General features: G+C 44.7%; 2 protein-coding genes and 1 long non-coding RNA gene across 9 annotated transcripts in view; 1 reads left to right on the top strand and 2 right to left on the bottom strand.

The window, feature by feature from the left end:
- The window catches only part of MX2 (MX dynamin like GTPase 2), a 44,014-nt gene extending 37,968 nt beyond the window's left edge, over positions 1 to 6,046 (bottom strand). For 2 of the 3 annotated variants that reach the window (XM_003895463.5, XM_021935502.2), the window contains exon 1: positions 5,901 to 6,046. The gene's annotated coding sequence lies outside the window, so the exon portion shown is untranslated. Of the gene's footprint in view, positions 1 to 155; positions 4,350 to 5,900 lie in introns of those variants that run through there. The other variant, XM_031665750.1, reaches the window with a different exon arrangement.
- On the top strand, positions 1,810 to 10,663 carry LOC108584878. Of its 2 annotated transcripts, XR_001900434.3 has the most exons (3): positions 1,810 to 1,918; positions 6,521 to 7,858; positions 9,927 to 10,663. It is a non-coding gene; the product is annotated as an uncharacterized LOC108584878 (long non-coding RNA). The 2 variants fall into 2 exon arrangements; XR_004183386.1 differs by lacking the exon at positions 6,521 to 7,858 and having other exon boundaries at positions 1,813 to 1,918.
- A 56-nt stretch (positions 10,664 to 10,719) lies between these two features.
- The window catches only part of BACE2 (beta-secretase 2), a 196,984-nt gene continuing 186,610 nt past the window's right edge, over positions 10,720 to 21,093 (bottom strand). For all 4 annotated transcript variants that reach the window (XM_009202224.2, XM_009202226.1, XM_009202228.4 and 1 more), the window contains one exon: positions 10,720 to 10,860. In XM_009202224.2, the coding sequence (XP_009200488.1) occupies positions 10,771 to 10,860 (90 nt within the window). In that variant the 3' untranslated portion in view covers positions 10,720 to 10,770. The remainder of the gene's footprint in view (positions 10,861 to 21,093) is intronic.

Below are 21,093 nucleotides of genomic sequence, written 5' to 3'. Positions count from 1 at the left end.
AGCCTCAACTTCTTCCTCTCCATGGGAAGAAAGAACAAGGGAAAGGAGGGTCCTTTTGTGAAGTCCAATATTCTTCAATAAGTCCAATATTGAAGTCCAATATTCTTCATCTCATGTTCTTTTTAAAACATGTTTAAAACTGTCGCCACCCTCACCCTTATTTCCATGAAGGGCAGGTCTTGCTAAGCATATCATGAGCTGATTATTACGTTTGAGAGGACAGGAGCTGGACACAGATTGCTCTGCAAAATAAAGGGGTGAAAAGTTGCAGGAGTGACCATGTGTGAAGGTCGGAGGCAGGAGTGAGCAGTGGGGTGACAAGTAGGGGATGAGAAGTGCCTCAGTCCCCCTCCCCATTGCAGTTTAGGGAGGATTTTCTGACACAGGCCTGTAGAATAAGGAATGTAGGTTTCAGGTTGTGTGGTGTGTGCCTGGTGAACCATCTGTCTCCCCTACGCAATCTTCAGAAATGGCTACAGTGTGTCTGCGCGAGTGGACTGTCTCGGGAGCCCGTGGGCTAGCTGGGTGCCCCTGCAAGCTCACGGAGAAGACACAGAAGAGCCAGGTGACACACGGACAGGCGGGACTCGGACTATGCACACAGGCAGGAGAGAATGGAAGTGGGGGGCTTAGGAGGCTTGGGGATGCAGGCCTCTGCTTTCAGCAGCCACTGCACTGTGGTTTCCTCTCCAGGGCTCGGTCCCCACGTGGGAGCTTCCGGAGCCTGGTACAAATGCAGACCACGGGCGCCATGGACTTTGACTTGAAGAGAAAGTGCAGGTCTTGAGAGAGAGGAACTGAAAAACCAAGAAGACAGCTGGTGAGAGAAGAGAAGGGAGAAGACGATGTGGCTGTCAGGGTGCAGGGGACACCCAAGTTAAGAGTTAAGACAAAGATGAGGAACAAGGTGAGGCCAGAATCCAGGAAGGAGCTACCGAGGGCCAGGTGGGGGGTGACGGATCCAAGGAAGGAGAGCAAGGCCTTGATAAGATGCGGTGGACCCAGAGGAGAGGCGAGGTCAGGTGAGCTGGAATGGTCAGCTCTTCGTGGAACGAATGACTCTGTACTGCTGAGCCGCAAGATTTGGAGTTGCTGTCAACTTCGAGGCAACTGTTAAACCAGGGAGCTGCCAAATATTTTCAAGGGGTGACCAGGCCAGGAGTTTGAAGACTGAGAAGTATGCATTCTGGATAAATTGAACATTGGTAAGAAAATAGGAGGGGATCCGTTTTTCTTAGAGGATCAAGCTTGGAAAGTCCCTCCTTCTGATTGAGAATAAAAGAAGGGATTTGGTTTATTGCAGCTCCCACACTAGCAGGCTGCTTTGCGTCTTCCAGTTTTAGTCATTGACAGGTTCTGCATCAGACACTTTCCTACAACATTACCATCTTATTCGGGTTTCCCCATAGAATCATTCACTGCAAAACAGCCACTTAACATGGTCCTGCCTGCCTCCCAGGAGTGTCAAAAGAAAATATGATCCCATGGAAAAGGTCTCCGTTCTTTTTTTTTTAAATAAAATTTCACTCAAGAACATATCCATGGATTTATTTAATCTCCTTAATATAAATAAATTATGTTAAAATTGTATTAGTCTCGTGAATATGCAATCACAACAAATTACCTTGCAGAAGTCCAAGCTAGTCAAATTTGCTCTCCTGGTGAATCCAGGAGCTCTCTCTTGTTCAAGAGTGAGAGAGACAATTGTCCTGTCCTCCCTTAGCCTTGGCCTTGGCCTTGGGAGGCTGAGACTCTGGCCAGCTTGAGTGATGCGGATCCTGAGAGCACTCCCGGGTAGGCATTTGCCCCGGTGGAACGCCTCGTCAGAGCAGTGCACAGCAGACACCCGCGGAGGATCCACACAGAGGCTGAACACCGGGAAGGAGCTGGCGCTTTAAGTCCGGACATCTGAAACTTGGTAAGACTGGTCTTTGGAACTCACCCACTCCATTTGAGTGGAAGCGTGGCCTGATCACCCACGGCGTGCCTGTACCGGCATTTTGGTGTTTTTTTTTTTGACTTGACTTGAATTAATTGCTTGATATTTTGGTTTAGTTTTGTTTTTGACTTGAATTGCTTGATAAACAGGCATGCCTTTATTGGCACTTTGGTTTTGGTTCTGCTTTTGACTTGGCTTAAATTGCTTGACGAATAGGTGTGCCTCTAACAACACTTTGGTTTTAGTTTTGATTCTGATTTAGTGTAAATTAGATGAGTGAGTGATCTTTTAACCTTTCCTTCTTGTAGTGTGAATGTTGTTTTGTCTCAAGAGAAAAATAGGTCAGACACAAAGTAAGCCCACTCCGCTAGGAACTCTGTTAAAACATTTCAAAAAGAAAAAAGGAAAGTCATCAAATCATCAAAACTTACTCTATTAAAATGCATGTTACAGAACCTTAAGAAAGGTTTTGCAGGAGATTATAGAGTTAAGTTAACCCCTTAGAGGTTAAGATCTCTGTGTGAATTAGAACTGCCCTCTTTTGGTGTTGGATGGCCCACCGAAGGAACTATAGACAGAGAACAATTGGCCATGTATTTAAGGTGGTGACGGGTCGGAGGACAGCCAGTGTACCTAGATCAATTCCTTTATATTGACTCACGGTTGAATACAATATAGACAAAACCAGCATAAATTTAGCCCTGTTTAACAGCTTATTGCAAAAAAAGCCAAAAGTAAAAGTAAGAGCAGCTTCGCCAGCAGACACAGAGTTAGAAAAGGGAGTCCCAGAAACAGCAAGAGAAGCCAGTTTCACAGGAGCTGCCAGAGATAATAGAAATTCTTTCTCCATATGTCCTAGCCTACCCAGCTTTACTGAGGCCAACAACCCCCTCAGAAATGAGATTCAGGAGCTAACACGCCCCAGGTCTCCCCTCGAAGGGGAGGATCGGAGCCTCAAGAGGCCAAGGAAGGAAGTCAAGATAGTCAAGTGGGCCGTCTCAGATCTGGTCTTGCTCCAGCTATGCAAATGCCTCTCAGGGAGACGCAAGGACCTGTCTATTATAATGACGAGGCCCACATCCGGTGGGGCAACAGACTTTTATCTATCAGCCCTTTTCAACCATTGATCTACTAAACTGGAAACACCCTGAACCCGCCACCTTGCTTCCGGCAGCTAAAGCCCTGTCGAGCATGACTGTGTAGAGGTGTTGGACTCAAGTTTACTCTAGCAGACCTCATCTCTGGGACCAACCTTGGGCATCAGTAGACTAGGAGCTATACGTGGACGGGAACAGCTTCATCAACCCACAAGGAGAGAGATGTGCAGAATATGCGGACATCTGTCGTTAAGCTGAGCTCATTGCTTTAATTCGGGCCTTAGAACTCAGTGAAGGTAGGACTGTAAACATTTACACTGACTCTCAGTATAATGCCTGTTTAACCCTCCAAGTGCATGGAGAATTATATAAAGAAAAGAGCCTGTTAAACTCTAGGAAAAAGGGAAAAAAACACCCAGAGAATGCAACTCAGCTTCAGTGTTTGCAGAGGTACTGAGAAGCACTTCTGCAGAAGCTAAGAGTTGGTAGAAAAAAGCGAGTAATATAAGAAAAGATTTCGGGAATGCTTCAAGGAGCTGACAAAAGCCTAAGTCAGTTTTAAAAGAGCTTCTATAAAGCATTCTGGTTTTACACCCCATTTAACCCTGAGGCTGCTGAAAATCAGTATATAGTGAATACTTCATTTGTAAAGCAAGCCCAGGGTAACATCAAGCAGAAGCTGCAGGTATGAATACCACCTAGTCTATAAAAGTGGCCACCAAGGTGTATGTTAACTGTAACCAAGGAACAAAACTGGGAAAGAGCAAAAGAGAAAGAAAGACTAAGTGTAAAAAAAAAAAAAAATTAGCAATGCACGGGTTTAACACAGGTTTGATCCTAGGTCTTCATTTAGAAAATAGTTTCCAGCTAAAAAAATTTAAAACCCTCATTATAAATATATTACTAGTAATAGAAACTTGCTTGCTGTTCCCCTGTGTATTACACTTGCTCCTTCAAATGATAAAAGGTTTTGTAGCTATCATGGTTCATCAGAAAACTTCAGCATGAGTGTATTACATAAAACACTATCACTCTGTCTTGCAAAGAGACTCAAAAAGTAAAAACAAAAGTAGAACTCCCACTAATCAGTGAAAATTCTCAAAGCGGGGGATAAGGAAGGAGACCACTACTACTCCTGCTGCCCTCCTCCCCCCACCTTGCCTAGTTCACAAGACAGGAGGAAAGAGAGAAAGAAACAAAAGTAAGATAAATAGCCGACAACCTTGACACCATCACCTGGCCCTAGGAGTTAAAAAAAAGTAGTAATAATAACATCAACCCCTTACCTAAACTACTTGTGTTATCTGTATATTCCAGACACTATATTAAAAAAGCATTGTAAAACTTTTTGTTCTGTAGCTGATGCATGTAGCCCCCAGTCACGTTTCCCATGCTTGCTCGATTTATCACGACCCTTTCATGTGGACCCCTTAAAGTTGTAAGCCTTTAAAAAGGCCAAGTATTTCTTTTTCAGGGAGTTCGGCTCTTAATATGCGAGTCTGCCGACGCTCCCGGCCGAATAAAAAACCTCTTCCTTCTTTAATCCTGTCTGAGGAGTTTTGTCTGCGGCTCGTCCTGCTACAGTACCATTGCACTCCAGCCTGGGAAACAGAGCAGGAAGACCCTGTCTCAAAAAAGAAAAAGAAAAAGAAAAAGAAAAAAAGAAAGAAAAAAAATTGCACATCCAAAGGGAGTCAAAAGTGCTTCAGAGGGTAGGATGGGGGTGGGAAGTAGAGCAGAGTAAAAGGAGGAGAGGGTGCGAGGAAAGATAGCTTGGAACGCTGATCTTTTTAAACTGCTGCAGACAACATTCTAAACACAAAATAAGAAAGAACAGTGTTCAAAAGGTGTCATCAAAGCTGAATGGGGTGGCTCACGCCTATAATCCTAGTGCTTTGGGAGGTTGAGGCGTAAGGACTTCTTGAGCAAGCGAGTTTGAGACCAGCCTGGGCAACATAGAGAGCCCTTGTCTCTACAAAAATAAAAAATAAAATAAAATGAACCAGGTGTGGTGGTGCACACCTGTAGTCCCAGCTACTTGGGAGGCTGAGGTGGGAGGATCCTTTGAGTCCGGGAGCTTGAGACTGCAGTGAGCCATGATCGCACCACTGCACTCCAGCCTGGGGAACAGAGCGAGACCTTGTCTCAAAAAAAAAAAAAAAAAAAAAAAGGCATCATTGATACCACCATGTCTCCTTTCCACTCTGTATCAATTATAAAATGGACTTCAGCCCCCAGAGTGCAGGCGATCCAGGGTGCAGTGGTCCAGAGTGCTGGAGTTGGCCCCCACTGGCTGGGAACTGGCCACGGTGGGAACATTCACACCATGAGAACAGAAGAGAATCTGCAAAGGCTAGAAATCAGGCACCACCCCCCGCCCCACCCCGCCCTGCCCCATGACAGCCAATTTCCCAGCATATGACCATCACCAAGGTCACGTCAGAGCATCACAAATACCACAAAAGGAACACTTGAAGCCCTCCGAGACAGCTTTTGGGGCACAATGCTCCTTATTTAACCCCCAGACTTTGTAGAACGCTGAGCAAAGTTGTCCTAAAAACCACCCTTTTGTGTTCACCCAACTTTTAGCCAGATCAGGATGGAGGCCACCCTGTCCCCAGGGCCAGCCACTTCCCCTCCAGAGTTTCTCTGTGCACAGGGCTACTGGGGGCTGGAGGCAACATGGGCTCTTTCTGAGCCTCACACCAGAGGCAGCATCAGAATCTTATCTTTACGGCTCCTGACTCCCAGCACATGCCACGTTCACCAAGCAGATGTCATGTCACTAGGGAAATATTTTTTAAACGTGCATCTGCTGTGCATCAGACACAAAGCAGCCCTCCCTGCACTGGCCCCGTTCTTACCGCTGCACGTCCAGGATGGAGAAATCGTCTCTTCCCTTTCCTCCACTTCACTTTTATGTGGTGTGTGAACCACTCCCTCCCCTGCTCCGTCACCAACAAACAGGGAGAGAAATGAAACTACTTGATCTGGCCACAGAAATGAAACTGACTTATCAGCACGCTCTCCAGATGACTCAGAGAGTGGTCCTCAAACTCCAGCTGCATCCAAATCCTGGGAGAGCTGTGGAGACGGGGTGGCAGTTCCCTCGCCTCCGCCGGAGAGTCTGATCTGTCAGGTCTGGGCTGGGCCTGAGAATCAGCATTGCTAACAGATTCCAGGGGAGGCTGGCATAGGGGCAGCTCCAGAGTGGCTCGGTCCCTGGAAGGCTCTGCCATGACAGTGCCATCCAGTACCACCTGTGTGGCTCTGAAATGTGATTACCGTGACCAAGGGACTGGACTTTGAACTCCATGTAATTTGAATTAATAGCCATGTGTGGTTCGGGTATTGGACCTCACAGATGCACTGCTGGTACAGCCCGGGGACATGCTCTCAGGTACATGATCTGAACACTCTGAGCTGTCCTGCTTAGCTTCATGCCTGAGCCGCACCTGACAAATGTCACGTCTCCCCTCGTTAGGTGTGGAAAACCCAAAGAAGGAAGGTCAACAGCTTTCTGCAAGCACCTGTGCCTCAGATCCCCGACTCATAGCCAAGATGGTTTTCCTCCCATTGGAGATAAGGAGGCCCCAGGACAAACCCCAGGCTCCGGAACTCAGCTCCACACTGGCTGCATGTCATCTTTCTGGTCCTCAGTTACTTTTCACTGCAAAAGTGAAGGTGCACAACCGCGTGCTCCCTAAGGCTTCCTGCTCTGTGACCAAAGTCAAGGAAGGCCAGGCATTCCCATCACCGGAGCCAAGAGGTCTGGGAACCTCCAGGAAGAGCCTTCCAGACACTGGGGAGGGGACCAAGCCTCTTGAGGACTGGCAGTGATGGCTGGGAGGGAGGAAGTAGGCTCTCAGCTCTCCTTTCCACCCGTGATCCTCTCCCAAACAAAAATCGACTTTACACATTTAAAAAAAAAAAAAATCCTGAGCACCTCTTTGCTAAGTCATTGTAATGACTTCCCTTGAGCGCAGGCTTAGCTTTACAGAAGATATTTAGAAACTTAAAAATGTTTTTCAAAACCTTGGCATTAGAAATATTAATGCCAGGAGATCATCGTCAGGATCACCTATCCCTGAACCACTTTTCTTCCCGAGAGCCCAGGGACAGATGCTGAGGAGTGAGGGCAGGAATTTGAATCTCAGACTTGGCAGCGTGATATGACATTTGGTTTCACTAGGAATGTCTTTCACAACAGGGCCTGGACCGGCCTACTGCTTCAAGGAAGGCACAAAGAAAGGCCTCAGAGAAGCCAGACAGAGGGACATGAGCAGTTTGGGCCAACTCAGGGGACCCTCCACCCTCCATCAAAGCAGTATCTCCCTCCTGCATGCCCCTCATCAGCCACCCTGGGAAGGACCAGAGGTGCCTGCGCATGCAAACTTCAAGGACAGGGTTCTTGCGTTCTGAGCGCTAAGCCCTGAGGGTGAATGAACGTCCCACGCAGCATCCAAGCACAGGGGCCGGGGCCAGGGCCAGGGCTGGAAAAGATGCTGCTGCTCGGGCCTCGGTCACAGCCGCCGGGTGGAGCTCTTTCCTCAGCTGCGCATCAGGGAGCGTTAGAGTGTGCAGCTTGGTAAAGAGGTGAAGTCCAGAAGCCCCAGTGCCCGCCTCCTGCTCTGGCACACTGACTCTATGGAAAGCACCAGCGCCTCTGTGTGCTGATGAAGTTTCTGGCCACCTGGAAGCACCTGCAGCACCTGGAGCCATCTAGAGCCAGCATGCATCCACTCTCCCATGGCCTCTCCAGTCACAGTAGGAGAGATCAAGCATTTAAATGCTTCCCTGGATTAACAGGACAAAGGCAATGGTGAAGTGCTGTAGACAAGCAGGGTTCTTACCTGGGGTGTGTCCCTCCCAGCAGAGCACAGGAGCAGCAGATGCACCTTGGAGTGGAACTCCACCCTCTCATTGTCCGTGTGACCTGGCTCTTTGTTTCTTTTTTGTTTGTTTGAGATGGAGTCTCACTCTGTTGCCCAGGCTGGAGTGCTGTGGTGAGATATCTGCTCCCTGCAACCTCGGCCTCCCAGGTTCAAGTGATCCTCCCACCTCAGCCTCCCAAATAGCTGCGATTACAGCAAGTCCCACCATGCCCAGCTAATTTGTTTTGTATTTTTAGTAGAGATGGAGTTTTACCATGTTGGCCAGGTTGGTCATGAACTCCTGACCTCAAGCGATCTGCCCATCTTGGCCCCCCAAAGTGCTGGGAATTTGGTTGTGAGCCACTGCACCCAGCCTGGCTCTTTGGTCCTTAGCCTCTCTGTGCCTCACCAGTTCCACTGGGTTAAATCATCATGATCCTGTCACAGGGCGGGTGTGAGCAGTGACCAGCAGGGTCCATATCGGGCAGGGAATGTGACTCTGACGTGGCCAGCCCCCTTGCATGGTGTCCGCTGGTGGGGCACTGGGCTGGGGGCTGGCAGTGCCTAGCGCCTTTAGAGATGGAATGACAGTCTCCACATTGAAGACCACATTGTAGGGAAACATCAACAGGATGTGGAAATGAATGGCAATTCACAGTCCTGTGCCCCGGGCGCAGACACAGCAGTGATCTGCAGGGATAGCAGAAGTCCAAGGGGCCATCACTGGGTAGGAGGGGCCGTGGTCACAAGAACTTCACAGCCCAAAGCTGGATCCCTGGGCAATGCCTGGCCAGGAGTGCCCCTGAGGCCTATTCCATGACAGTGAACTAAGATCACCGATGCTACAAAAATATAGCAATTTTGGCCAGAATAAAAACGTACTGCCCTCCTTTTTTCATACACAAAAATGTCTATGCATACCAAGAGCTTAGCACTTACCAGGGCCTATATTAGTTTTGTGGGGCTGCCATCACGAAGAACCACACCTGAGTAGCCTAAACAGCAGAGGTCTCTGGTCTCACAACTCTGGAGGCCAGAAGTTCCAAACTGGGGTGTTAGGACTGTGCTCCCCCGGAAGTCTCTAGGGGAGACCCTGTTCCAGGCCTCTCTCCAGCTTCCCATGGTTTGCTGGTGATTTGGGGTGTTGCTCGGCATACAAGTGCATCATCCCAGTCTCTGGGTGGGTGTGTCCACATTTCTCCTTTTTATAAGAACACCAGTCCTGATAGGTGGGGGCCCGCGCACCCTACTCTAGGACCACTTGATCCTTACTGACGGCATCTGCAGTTAACCTGTTTTCAAATAAGGTTGCATTCTGAGATCCTGGGGGTTAGAACTTCAGCGGATGAAATTTTGGGGGATACAGTTCAGCCCCTACTGGGATCTGAGCCATGACCCCATCCAATGGTTTGCAGCCTCCCTTGCAGACACCAGGCTCCCTGAGGGGCCTCTGCCCAGGGCAGGGCTCACAGGCTGGGTGATGCTCCTCCCTGAGCTAGAGCACTGCTTGGCTCTCAGCAGTCATCAGGTCATTGCATCTCCACTCACAGTGGCCACCCCCTTCCCTGGAAGAGGGCCGTCATGCAGCCCACAGCCACACTGCCCATGGTTTGCTGGGGCCCCTGAGGGAGGTGTTGACATCCTCTGGCCTCACTGACCTGGCGCCTCCCATGTTTGGGGCCTTGGTATGTGAGCAGGTGGGGCTGACACATCAGGCCACGAGCTTGGTGAGGCTTGGAGGCTGGATTTCTGTTCCCTCCCTGGCTTTCATACCTGACGGGGGACACCCCTTCAGCCTGGCTTTTCACACCTAGGGCTCAGCCGTGGCTGGCCTGTGGCCACACTAACACAAACAAGAAATCAATGCTCTTATAAGCCACTGAGACTTGGGGCAGTTTGTTACTGTGAGAATGCTGGAATTCAGGGTGCCGTGTAGCACCATGTTTTAAAAAGGAGTCCTGCCAACAAAAATGCTTGGAAACCATTCATCTATATCTCAACTCTTTTATTTTACAGATGAGATATAGAGGCTCAGAGAAGCAGTATTAACCTGGCACCAAAGTCTCCTAGCTCTTCTGGGGCCAGGCCCGGGAAAGAGATGAGAATGGACACCTGGCACCGACTGCTAGCCCCAGTGACTCTATTTTCTTAGCCCCGAATCACACACATCATCTGACCCACCGTTTCAGCAAGTGTGGAACATCCTGGACTCTTGGATGTACTGCTGCATCTTCTAGAGAGTGAGGTGTTCGGTTGCCCTCCTGAGAGCTCAACAGCCTGGCATGAAGGCAGGGACTGTGTACTGTGCCGCTGGTACCAGAGCTGGGAGGTACCCAGAGTTGTGGAATGAATGAATACATTCACAGGCCCACAGGAAGACTGCAAGAGCTCAACTTGAGTTGAACAAGGAGGTTACCTAAGCCCTCAGAACTGCTGCTAATTCTCCCGGCAGAAGGAGACGACTGTCGGAAACGAGGAGGTGCTTGGTGATAATGGGATAAAGGTTTTCTCTCTGCAGAGCTGTCTGGACCACACAGGGGTCACACTTAGATCTGATCATAACATAGCTCCACCTGGACAAGCTGTTTCACCCAACCCTCTTTCCAGCTTGAATCACATCATTACCTTTAAGAATTTCCATTCGTTTTAGTTTCCCGCTAACTGACATCTTCACTATATAAAATACTGGTATAAAAATACTGTGTACCAAGATTTGATACAACTAGCAAATGTTCATTGGTTTACAACAAACCCAAAATACTCATCAACTATGGACTGTTGGATTTAGAAAAATAAGATTGTTGAGCGATTCCAGCTGCATTTGTTTATACAGAACACATTTATTAAGGACCCTGCAGTGTCAGCTTGGTTCTTTGGGTATGCAGCCTTCTATCTGGATCTCTGCAGGCCAGCCAGAATATCTGTTGTTCTTAGTATCAGAGTGGTTGATCTGTGTAGAGAAAAGAAGAGTTTTATTTATTCCTTTATCTAATAAACAAGTATTTAATCAGTGTCAGCTGTGAGCAGACACAGCCACTTCCTAGATGTGAATTTGCTCCAACCAAAGCTGGGTGTTTGATTTCCAATACATTTCTTAATAATATATTTTTAAATTTAAATTAATATATAATAGATGTACATATTTTTGGGGTATATGTGATAATGTGATATATCCATATCATGTGTAAAGATCAAATCAGGGTAACTGGGATATCCATCACCTTAAATTACTTTTTCTTTATGAGAGGTACATTCAAATTATTCTCCTCTATTTTGAAATGTACGATAGATGATTTTAAACTACAGGTGCTCTAACGATCTATTGAACACTATGTCTTATTTCTTCTAACTGTATATTTATATCCTGTTTTTTAACAATATTTGAAGCAGTTGTTAATACGGCTGTAGAACTTTCTGCAATGATGAAAATGTTCTATAATCTACCTATTTGGTGGAGTAGCCCATAGCCACAGTAGGTTATGGAGTACAGATGGTCCCCAACTCATGGTGGTTTGACTTTACAATGGTGCAAAGGAGGTAATGCATTCAGTAGAAACTATACTCCGAGGACCCACACAACCATTCTGTGTTTCACTTCCAGTACAGTGTTCAATAATTCCATGAGACTCTCAACACTTTATTGTAAAATAGGCTTTGTGTTAGGTGATTTTGCCAACTGCAGTCTACTGTTAAGTGTTTTGAGCATGTTTAATGTAAGCTAAGCTAAGCTATCATCTTTGATAGGTTAGGTATGCTAAATGCATTTTCAATTTACAATATTTTCAAATACGATGCTTTTATTGGGATGTAAGCTGAAGAGCATCTGTACTTTAAACGTGAATAGTGCAACTGATAAACCAAAATTTGAATTCTATTTAATTTTAATGAATTTAAGTATAAAATGTAAATTTAGCTAGTAGGTATCATATTGGACAGTGTAGCTCTAATGTTTAGTTTTCAACTCTGGGGGGAAAACTACATGTTTATATGTGTGTGTGTGTGTGTGTGTGTGTGTGTGTGTCTGTGTGTGTGTGTGTGTGTATGTATTTTTTTTTCCCAGAGTTCTTGCAGAGTTCCTTGCTCAGCAAATATGTATTCATCCTGAAGTGGGTTTAGTCCTCTATATCTTCAACTCTTTCACAGATAATAGAGCACCTTAACTTGATGCTTAAATAAAGTAAGGTGCATTTTATTAATAACCTTGGAATTCTGGTAATATTATCCCTTTTTATATAACAGCTTTACTGGGATATAATTCACATAGTATAAAATCCACCAATGTAAAGTGTGTAATTCAATGGTTTTAGTATGGTCACAGAGCTGTGCAACCATCACCATGGTCAATTTTAAAACATTTTCATCACCCAAACAAGAAGCCATGTACCCATTAGCAGCCAAGAATCTCCTTTCCCCCCACCCTAGGCAGCCACGAATCTCCTTTCTGACTCTGTGGATCCTCTCATTCTGGAAATTTCATATAAATGGAATCACACAATATGTGACCTTTTGTGTGTATTTGTTTGTTTCACTTAGCCTGTTTTCAAGGTTCATCCATATTGTAGCATGTATCAGAACTTTATTTCTTTATGTATTTCAATATATTCCATTGTATGGCTATACCATATTTTATATATACATTTCTTAGCCATTAATCAGACATTTGGGTTGATTCCATTTTTTGGCTATTATAAATAATGTTATGTGTGCACAAGTTTCTGTGTGGACCTATGTTTTCATTCTCTTGGGTATATACAAACAAGCGTAATTGTTGGGTCATAGGGTCACTGTATGTTTAACTTTTTGAGGAACTGCCAGAATGTTTCCCAAAGCAGCTGTACCATTTTACATTTCCTCCACTAGTGCATGAGGGTTCTAATTTCTCCATATTCTCACCAGCACTTCATATTATGTCTTTTTAAAAATCATAGCCAACCTAGTAACTGTTAGGGGGTATCTCATTATGGTTTTGATTTGTGTTTTTCTGAAAACGAATGATGTTGAGTTTCTTTTCATGTGCTTATTGATCATTTGTATATCTTCTTTGAAGTAACATCTATTCAGATCTTTGTCCATTTTTAAATTGGGTTGTCTTTTTTTATTGAGCTGTAAGAGTTCTTTATGTATTCTAGATTCAGGTCCCTTATTTGCAAATATTTTCTCCCATTCTGTGGTTTCTCTTTCACTTTCTAGAAGGTGTCCTTTGAAGCACAAAAGTGTTTTTTTTTTTAACCTTTAAGTTCAGGGGTACATGTGCAGGATGTGCAGGTTTGTTCATAGGTAAACATGCATCATGGGGGTTTGTTGTACAGATTATTTCATCATCCAGGTATTAAGCCTAGTATCCATTAGTTATTTTTCCTGATTCTCTCCCTCCTCCCACTTTCCAGCCTCTGATAGGCCCCTCTGTTGTGTGTTGTTCCGCTCTATGTGATAGTGTGTTTTCATCATTTAGCTCCTACTTATCAGTGGGATCATGTGACACTTGATTTTCTGTTCCTGCATTAGTTTGTTAAAGATAATGGCCTCCAGCTCCATACATGTCCCTGCAAAGAACATTATCTCATTCTTTTTTATGGTTGCATATTATTTCATGATGTACATGTATCACATTTTCTTTATCCAGTCTATCTTCAATGGGCATTTGGGTTGACTCCATGTCTTTGCTATTGTGGATAGTTTTGTAATGAACATACGTGTTCATGTGTCTTTATGATATAACAGTTTACATTCCTTTGTTTTTTGAATATTAAATTTTACTTATAACAAATATAATTTGTTAGGAATATTCCCAGTAAGGGGATTGCTGGTCGAATAGTATTTCTGTCTTTAGGTCTCTGAGGAATTGCCACGTCTTCCACAATGGTTGAACTAATTTACACTTCCACCAACAGTGTAAAAGCATTCCTTTTTCTCTTCAACCTTGCCAGCATCTGTTATTTTTTGACTTTTTAATAACAGCCATTCTGACTGGTGTGAGATGGCATTCCATTGTGGTTTTGATGTGCATTTCTCTAATGATCAGTGATGCTGAGCTTTTTTTCATACGCTTGATGGCCACATGAATGTCTTCTTTTGAGAAACGTCTGTTCATGCCCTTTGTCTTATTAATGGGATTTTTTTTGGTAAATTTGTTTAAGTTCCTTATAGATGCTGGATATTAGACCTTTGTTAGATGCATAATTTGCAAAAATTTTCTCCCATTCTAAAGGTTGTCTGTTTATTCAGTTGATAGATTATTTTGCTGGAAGGACAAAAGTTTTAATTTGCTGAAGGGCAACTTACTTTTCTTTTTTTTTTTTATTATTATACTTTAAGTTCTAGGGTACATGTGCACAACATGCAAGTTTGTTACATATGTATACATGTGCCATGTTGGTGTGCTGCACCCATTAACTCATCATTTACATTAGGTATATCTCCTAATGCTATCCCTCCCCCTTGCCCCCACCCCACAACATGCCCCGGTGTGTAATGTTCCCCTTCCTGTGTCCAACTGTTCTCATTGTTCAGTTCCCACCTATGAGTGAGAACATGCAGTGTTTGGTTTTCTGTTCTTGTGATAGTTTGCTGAGAATGATGGTTTCCAGCTTCATCCATGTCCCTACAAAGGACATGCACTCATCCTTTTTTATGGCTGCATAGTATTCCATGGTGTATATGTGCCACATTTTCTTAATCCAGTCTATCATTGATAGACATTTGGGTTGGTTCCAAGTCTTTGCTATTGTGAATAGTGCCGCAATAAACATACGTGTGCATGTGTCTTTATAGCAGCATGATTTATAATCCTTTGGGTATATCCCCAGTAATGGGATGGCTGGGTCAAATGGTATTTCTAGTTCTAGATCCTTGAGGAATCGCCACACTGTCTTCCACAAGAGTTGAACTAGTTTACAGTCCCACCAACAGTGTAAAAGTGTTCCTATTTCTCCACATCCTCTCCAGCACCTGTTGTTTCCTAACTTTTTAATGATTGCCATTCTAATTGGTGTGAGATGGTATATCATTGTGGTTTTGATTTGCATTTCTCCGGTGACCAGTGATAACGAGCATTTTTTCATGTGTCTGTTGGCTGCATAAATGTCTTCTTTTGAGAAGGGTCTGTTCATATCCTTCGCCCACTTTTTGATGGGGTCATTTTTTTCTTGTAAATTTGTTTGAGTTCTTTGTAGATTCTGGATATTAGCCCTTTGTCAGATGAATAGATTGCAAAAATTTTCTCCCATTCTGTAGGTTGCCTGCTCACTCTGATGGTAGTTTCTTTTGCTGTGCAGAAGTTCTTTAGTTTAATTAAATCCCATTTGTCAATTTTGGCTTTTGTTGCCATTGCTTTTGGTGTTTTAAACATGAAGTCCTTGCCCATGCCTATGTCCTGAATGGTAATGCCTAGGTTTTCTTCTAGGGTTTTTATGGCTTTAGGTCCAACATTTAAGTCTTTAATCCATCTTGAATTAATTTTTGTATAAGGTGTAAGGAAGGGATCCAGTTTTAGCTTTCTACATATGACTAGCCAGTTTTCCCAGCACCATTTATTAAATAGGGAATCCTTTCCCCATTTCTTGTTTTTGTCAGGTTTGTCAAAGATCAGATGGTTGTAGATGTGTGGTATTATTTCTGAGGGCTCTGTTCTGTTCCATTGGTCTATATGTCTGTTTTGGTACCAGTACCATGCTGTTTTGGTTACTGTAGCCTTGTAGTATAGTTTGAAGTCAGGTAGTGTGATGCCTCCAGCTTTGTTCTTTTGGCTAAGGATTGTCTTGGCAATGCGGGCTCCTTTTTGGTTCCATATTAACTTTAAAGTAGTTTTTTCCAATTCTGTGAAGAAAGTCATTGGTAGCTTAATGGGGATGTCATTGAATCTATAAATGACCTTGGGCAGTATGGCCATTTTCACGTTATTGATTCTTCCTATCCATGAGCATGGAATGTTCTTCCATTTGTTTGTGTCCTCTTTTATTTCGTTGAGCAGTGGTTTGTAGTTCTCCTTGAAGAGGTCTTTCACATCCCTTGTAAGTTGGATTCCTAGGTATTTTATTCTCTTTGAAGTATTTTATTCTCCTTCTTTTGTTGTTAGTGGTGTCATAACTAAGAAACCATTGCTTAAACCAAAGTCACAAAAATTTATGCCTCTGTTTTCCTCTAAGAGTTTAATAGTGTTAGCACTTCAATTTCCATATTCGGTTTACTGTTACTTAATTTTTGTATATAGTGTGAGGTAGGGTCCAAATCTATTCTTTTCCATGTGAATATCCAGCTTTCCCAATACCATTTGTTGCAGAGATGATTCATTCCCCATTAAATAATCTTGGCACTCTTGTCTAAAGTGAATTGATCAAAAATGTGAGAACATGCACATCTGCTGGAGTCTAAATTCTATTTAATTTCTCTGTATGCCTATCTTTATGCCAGAGTGACAGTATCTCAATCACAGCAGCTTTGTGTTACGTTTTGAAATTGGGACATGTGAGCCCTGCAACTTTATTCTTTTTCAAGAACATTAAAAAGATGTTTTTGTTGTTTGGGTCTCTTGAATTTCCATATGAATTTTCAATTTCTACAAAAGATATCAACTTGGATTCTAGTAGGAATTGTGTTAAATCTGTAGATCAATTAATACAGTATTGAGATCTTAACAATATTAAAATTTCTGACCCATGAACATGGAATATCTTTTTTTTAGGTTCTCAATTTCTTTCAACGTGTTTTACTGTTTTCAGTGTACTAGTATTGCATCTCCTATGTTAAGTTTATTCCTAGGTATTTTATTTTTTTGATACTGTTATAATTGCTTTCTGAATTTCATTTTCAGGTTGTTCATTGCAAGTAAAGAGAAGTATAATTGAGTTTTTACATTGATTGAAGTGTCCTGCAACTTCGCTAAACTTGATATAAGTTCAAATAGTATTTTAGTGGACTTCTTAGGATTTCTATTAAGTTGGTGCAATTACTTTTTGCATCAGCCTAATATATATAAAAATCATGTCATCTGCAAACAGAAATAGTTTTATTTATTTATTTATTTATTTTTGAGATGGAGTTTCACTCACGTTGCCCAGCCTGGAGTGCAGTGGCACTATCTTGGCTCTGCAACCTCTGCCTTCTGGTTTCAAGCGATTCTCCTGCCTCAGCTTCCTGAGTAGCTGGGATTACAGGCACCTGCCACCATGCCTGGCCAATTTTTTGTATTTTTAGTAGAGATGAGATTTCACCATGTTGGCCAGGCTGGTCTTGAACTCCTGACCTCATGATCTGCCTGCCTTGGCCTCCCAAAGTGCTAGATAGATTACAGGCGTGAGCCACTGCACCCGGTCTACTTCTGCCTTTCTAATGTGACAACAGATCTTTCTTCTCTTTCTTCTCTCCCTTTCCTTCCTTCCTTCTTTCCTTCCTTCCTTCTTTCCTTCCTTCCTTCCTTCTTTCCTTCCTTTCTTTTTCTTTCTTTCTTTCTCTTTCCTTCTCCTTCCTTTTTTTTCTCTTTTTTTCTTTCTTTTTCTCCCTTCCCTTCCCTTCCTTCCTTCTCACCCCTTCCTTCCTTCCTCCCTTCCTCCCTTCCCTTCCTTCTGTCTCCCTCTCTTTCCCCTCCCTTCCTTCTTAGAATCTCCACTACAATGTTGAAAAAATGTATCAATGATGAATATCCTTGCCTCATTGCTGATCTTAGAGAAAAAACATTCTGGTTTTCACCATCAAGTATGCTATTAGCTAGGAGTAAATTCTCTTTTACGTTTAGTTTGTTGAATGTTCTTTATCGTAAAGGGGTGTTGAATTTGTCAAATTTTTTTTTCTGTGTCTGTTAAGATAGTCATGTCGTTTTGCTTTTCATTCTATTAATGTTGTACACATTACATTGACTGATTTTTGGATGTTAAGCCAACTTTGTATGTCTGGGATAAATCCCACTTGTCTTATACATCCCTTCTTAAAAGCACCCTTCAGATTAATGTATTCATTGTTGAGACTCTGGAAATCTTAAAAGGTGGCTCCTGCCTTTAAAAGCTAGCAATCCAAGCATGAAAAGGCAAATAACAACAATGCAAAGTCCTGCATGCCCTCTCAGGGAAGGCACAAAATGCCAAGGGCATTACGGGCAGTGGTGGCAGGGCCAGAGAGACTTCTCAGAAGAAACAGCCTTGAGGTGGATCTTTAAGGCGGCTTTGAGAAGGCACCGCCTGCACGGAGGGAGGCAGGCGCAGAGGTCCACACGTGGAAAGTTACTGCAGGAGTATAAAGACGAGACCTGAACAGAACAAGCATATGTGCTGCAGGGTGTGGGAAGAGCAGCCACTCATGAGGCTTTGCTGGGGTGCTGAGCACACAAAGCATGGGAGGGGCTGAGTGGGGCTCAAGACAAGGGTCTGGGCTCCAGTTAGGATCACCAGGGACAAGACTCAGACCATGCTGGAGATAATGAGAATGACGGCTCCTCCTGCTGTGTCGTGCTTGTCATGGAGCAAGGCAGGCTCCGCTACCCACAGTTCAGGGTGCAGAAGAGGCTCAGGCCTATGAAGTGCCAACCTCAGGTCATGCAGTCAGGGTGGCCAAGTCCAGATCTGAACCAGGTTATCCTCACTTCCAAGACTCCTGTCCTTATTTATTTCTCAGTTTCCTTCCTCCTATAAAACCAAGAGGTTGGATGGAATAATCTTTGAAGTTCTTTGTACTTTAAAATTCAATTCAGCAGGTAGTGGGGTCATTAAAGGCTCTGCATGAGAGTGGCCCAGGCACTGTGCCTAGAAAGCCGACTCCTGGAACAGCAGGTGGAGTGGGAGTGAACAGGGGGCTGGGGAGACCCCTGAGGACTCAGGAGGCCCTCCCAACATGGGTACACCATCCTTAGGGAAATATATCACCTGCAAGTCTGAATAGCCAAAGTAACACAGACACAAATGATTCCTTCAATGGCACTTGTCTCAAGCTCGTGGTAAGACCTGTCTTGAAGCCCTGGCTACCAGTCCAGGCCTCGCCAACATTTAAGCAAACATCCTTTAGCGCCCCTGAACCAGAGCAACTCTAGTAACTCTCCAGCACTGACTGCTTGCTATGTTCAGGTCTCGTCTTTATACTCCTGTAGTAACTTGGATAACTTTTAGCTGACACAAGTGGGCAAAACAGGCATTTTCCTGAAATTCACTTGGAGCCGCCATTTCCAAACACATTCCTTTTCTAAATTCAGTCCTGTGACATCCAGTCTTTCTCTTGATTTCTCCCATTCCAGAAACTCTTTCATATGAAGGAAATCATAAGGAAGGACCACCACTATCTCTGTGCAATTCCAATGAGGTTTTTGTTTTCTATTACTTAGCTAAACATTAATGAAGAACCTGTTTGATGAGATGTTAACATTTGAGTTAAAAAGAATTTCAGCCTCACACCCCAGCCTTTCTGATACAGTCTGGACACTCTCATAAATAAGCTGGAGAACTGCAGCATTGGTAGTAATAATAACCACGGATGCTCGCGTGCATGGGCCGATCCCTGTGTGGCACAACGCCCCGGCTGCCAGGAGTACCTGCTCACTGTCACCCTTGCTGGTTAAATAAGCTGGGGTGGTTAGATAAGGTAGGACAAGGCCCCTGGAGATGCTGAAGGGGACTGTGGAGCTGGGAAGGAGGGAAAGAGGAGGAGGAGGAACAGGGTAAAAGCGGGGAAGGAGCAGAGAAGTCGGAGGACGCTGTTAAGGGGAAGTGTGGGTATGTATGTGGAACCAGGGCCTCCATTATCTAACCACCCCAGCCGGGGAGCTCCAGGAAGGCCCAGCTGTTCTGGGTTACAGGACTCCACTCTGAGCTTCATGTGTTTATCTTCTTTCATCTTCAGGAGTCCTTCTGTGACAGGAACTATCTTTATTCACCTCTCACAGGTGATGATTCTGAGCACAAAGGGGTAGATAACCTTCCAAGACCACACAGCCAGGTGGATAAAGCCTGGACGTTCTGAAGATGCCAGCCTGTGGCACGATCACACAAGGGATCGGAGAGAAGAGGGCCGAGTATTCGCTCCCCAGGGTCGGCCTGAAGAAATCCCGGGGAGAATGGGGTGCACACCGCAGCACAGCTGCTGGCCCTGGAGGAGGCAGGAAAGCTGGAGCCCAGAGAGGTGATGTGACTTAAGATCACATGAAGTCCCCTCGCAAAACTAACACAGGACCCCAAGCCCCTGCTTCCCTGTTGTGTGGCTGGTTCAGCTTGCCCTCAATGTGGGTCCAGGCAGTGGTGGGGCCCAAGAAGCCCCACCAATCAGAGCTCAGAGAGTGCCTCTCTTGTTAGGGCAGACCCATGACAGCTCACTGTATAAGCAAGTGCCCAGGCACAATCATAAGCAAGGAGGGGTCGAGGCCAGGGCCCTGGGAAACATTCCCTATATGTTCTGCAGGGCTGACTTCCTGGCTCTAGAGGAACATGAAGTCACAGGGGCAAAACATGCTTGTTTAGATGCATGCTAAAATAACCATGGTTTCCAGCCTCCAGAACATGAGACTAGAGGGGGTCACAGAAGGTCTAGGGTTTCCTGGGAACTAGTCACAGGTTATCTGGTTGTGTGGCCTGCACTGAAGTCACACCTTATACAGGCCCCTTCTCCTCCACCTCAGGTGGTCATGGCAACAAGAAGATGCTGAGCTGCTTCTGTTGCTTGTCTTTCTTCCCAGAACTGTATCCACACCAGACAGCACAAGGAGGCAGACTAGGACCAAATGTCAGAGCCTGAAATCAGAAGCAGCCTACTGCACACCCTGGAGACGTAGAAATCTCTGCTTTCTTGGAATTTCTAGCTAAGTGGAAAGGAGGCCCTTATCCTCAGAAGGTATAGTGGGGAGCGCTTGCTCCTTGGCCATGCAGCACAATTTCCTCCTCTTCTGCACCGGTTACCGCAGCATCATTTCCTGGAGAGGAGAACTCTCTGACATTCTCCAGGACGCCATGATTGTCATCGGATGCTCAGCTTGTTACTCCTACACATTTTGCAAACCCTCAGTTGGAATTTTCACAGGAGACTTAGTGGTTAGTAAGTGAGAACGTCATTTTTTGCTCTTTACTTCTCTTTGATAAATAAAGGTCATAAAGGAAGGGACTTAGAATCAATTGTGCACATGTGTCCAGCCTCTTCTGCATGTTTGGTGTTCACCGTGTCTGTTCATGCTCTCAGCCATCTAAAGAGGTGAGCTCTCTCACTTTCCCCGTAGCAG

This window comes from Papio anubis, chromosome 4 (assembly GCF_008728515.1).
Source record: "Papio anubis isolate 15944 chromosome 4, Panubis1.0, whole genome shotgun sequence".
Classification (NCBI taxonomy): Eukaryota; Metazoa; Chordata; class Mammalia; order Primates; family Cercopithecidae; genus Papio; species Papio anubis.
Note: the sequence above shows the minus strand (reverse complement) of the source record. Positions and strands in the feature narration are given on the sequence as shown.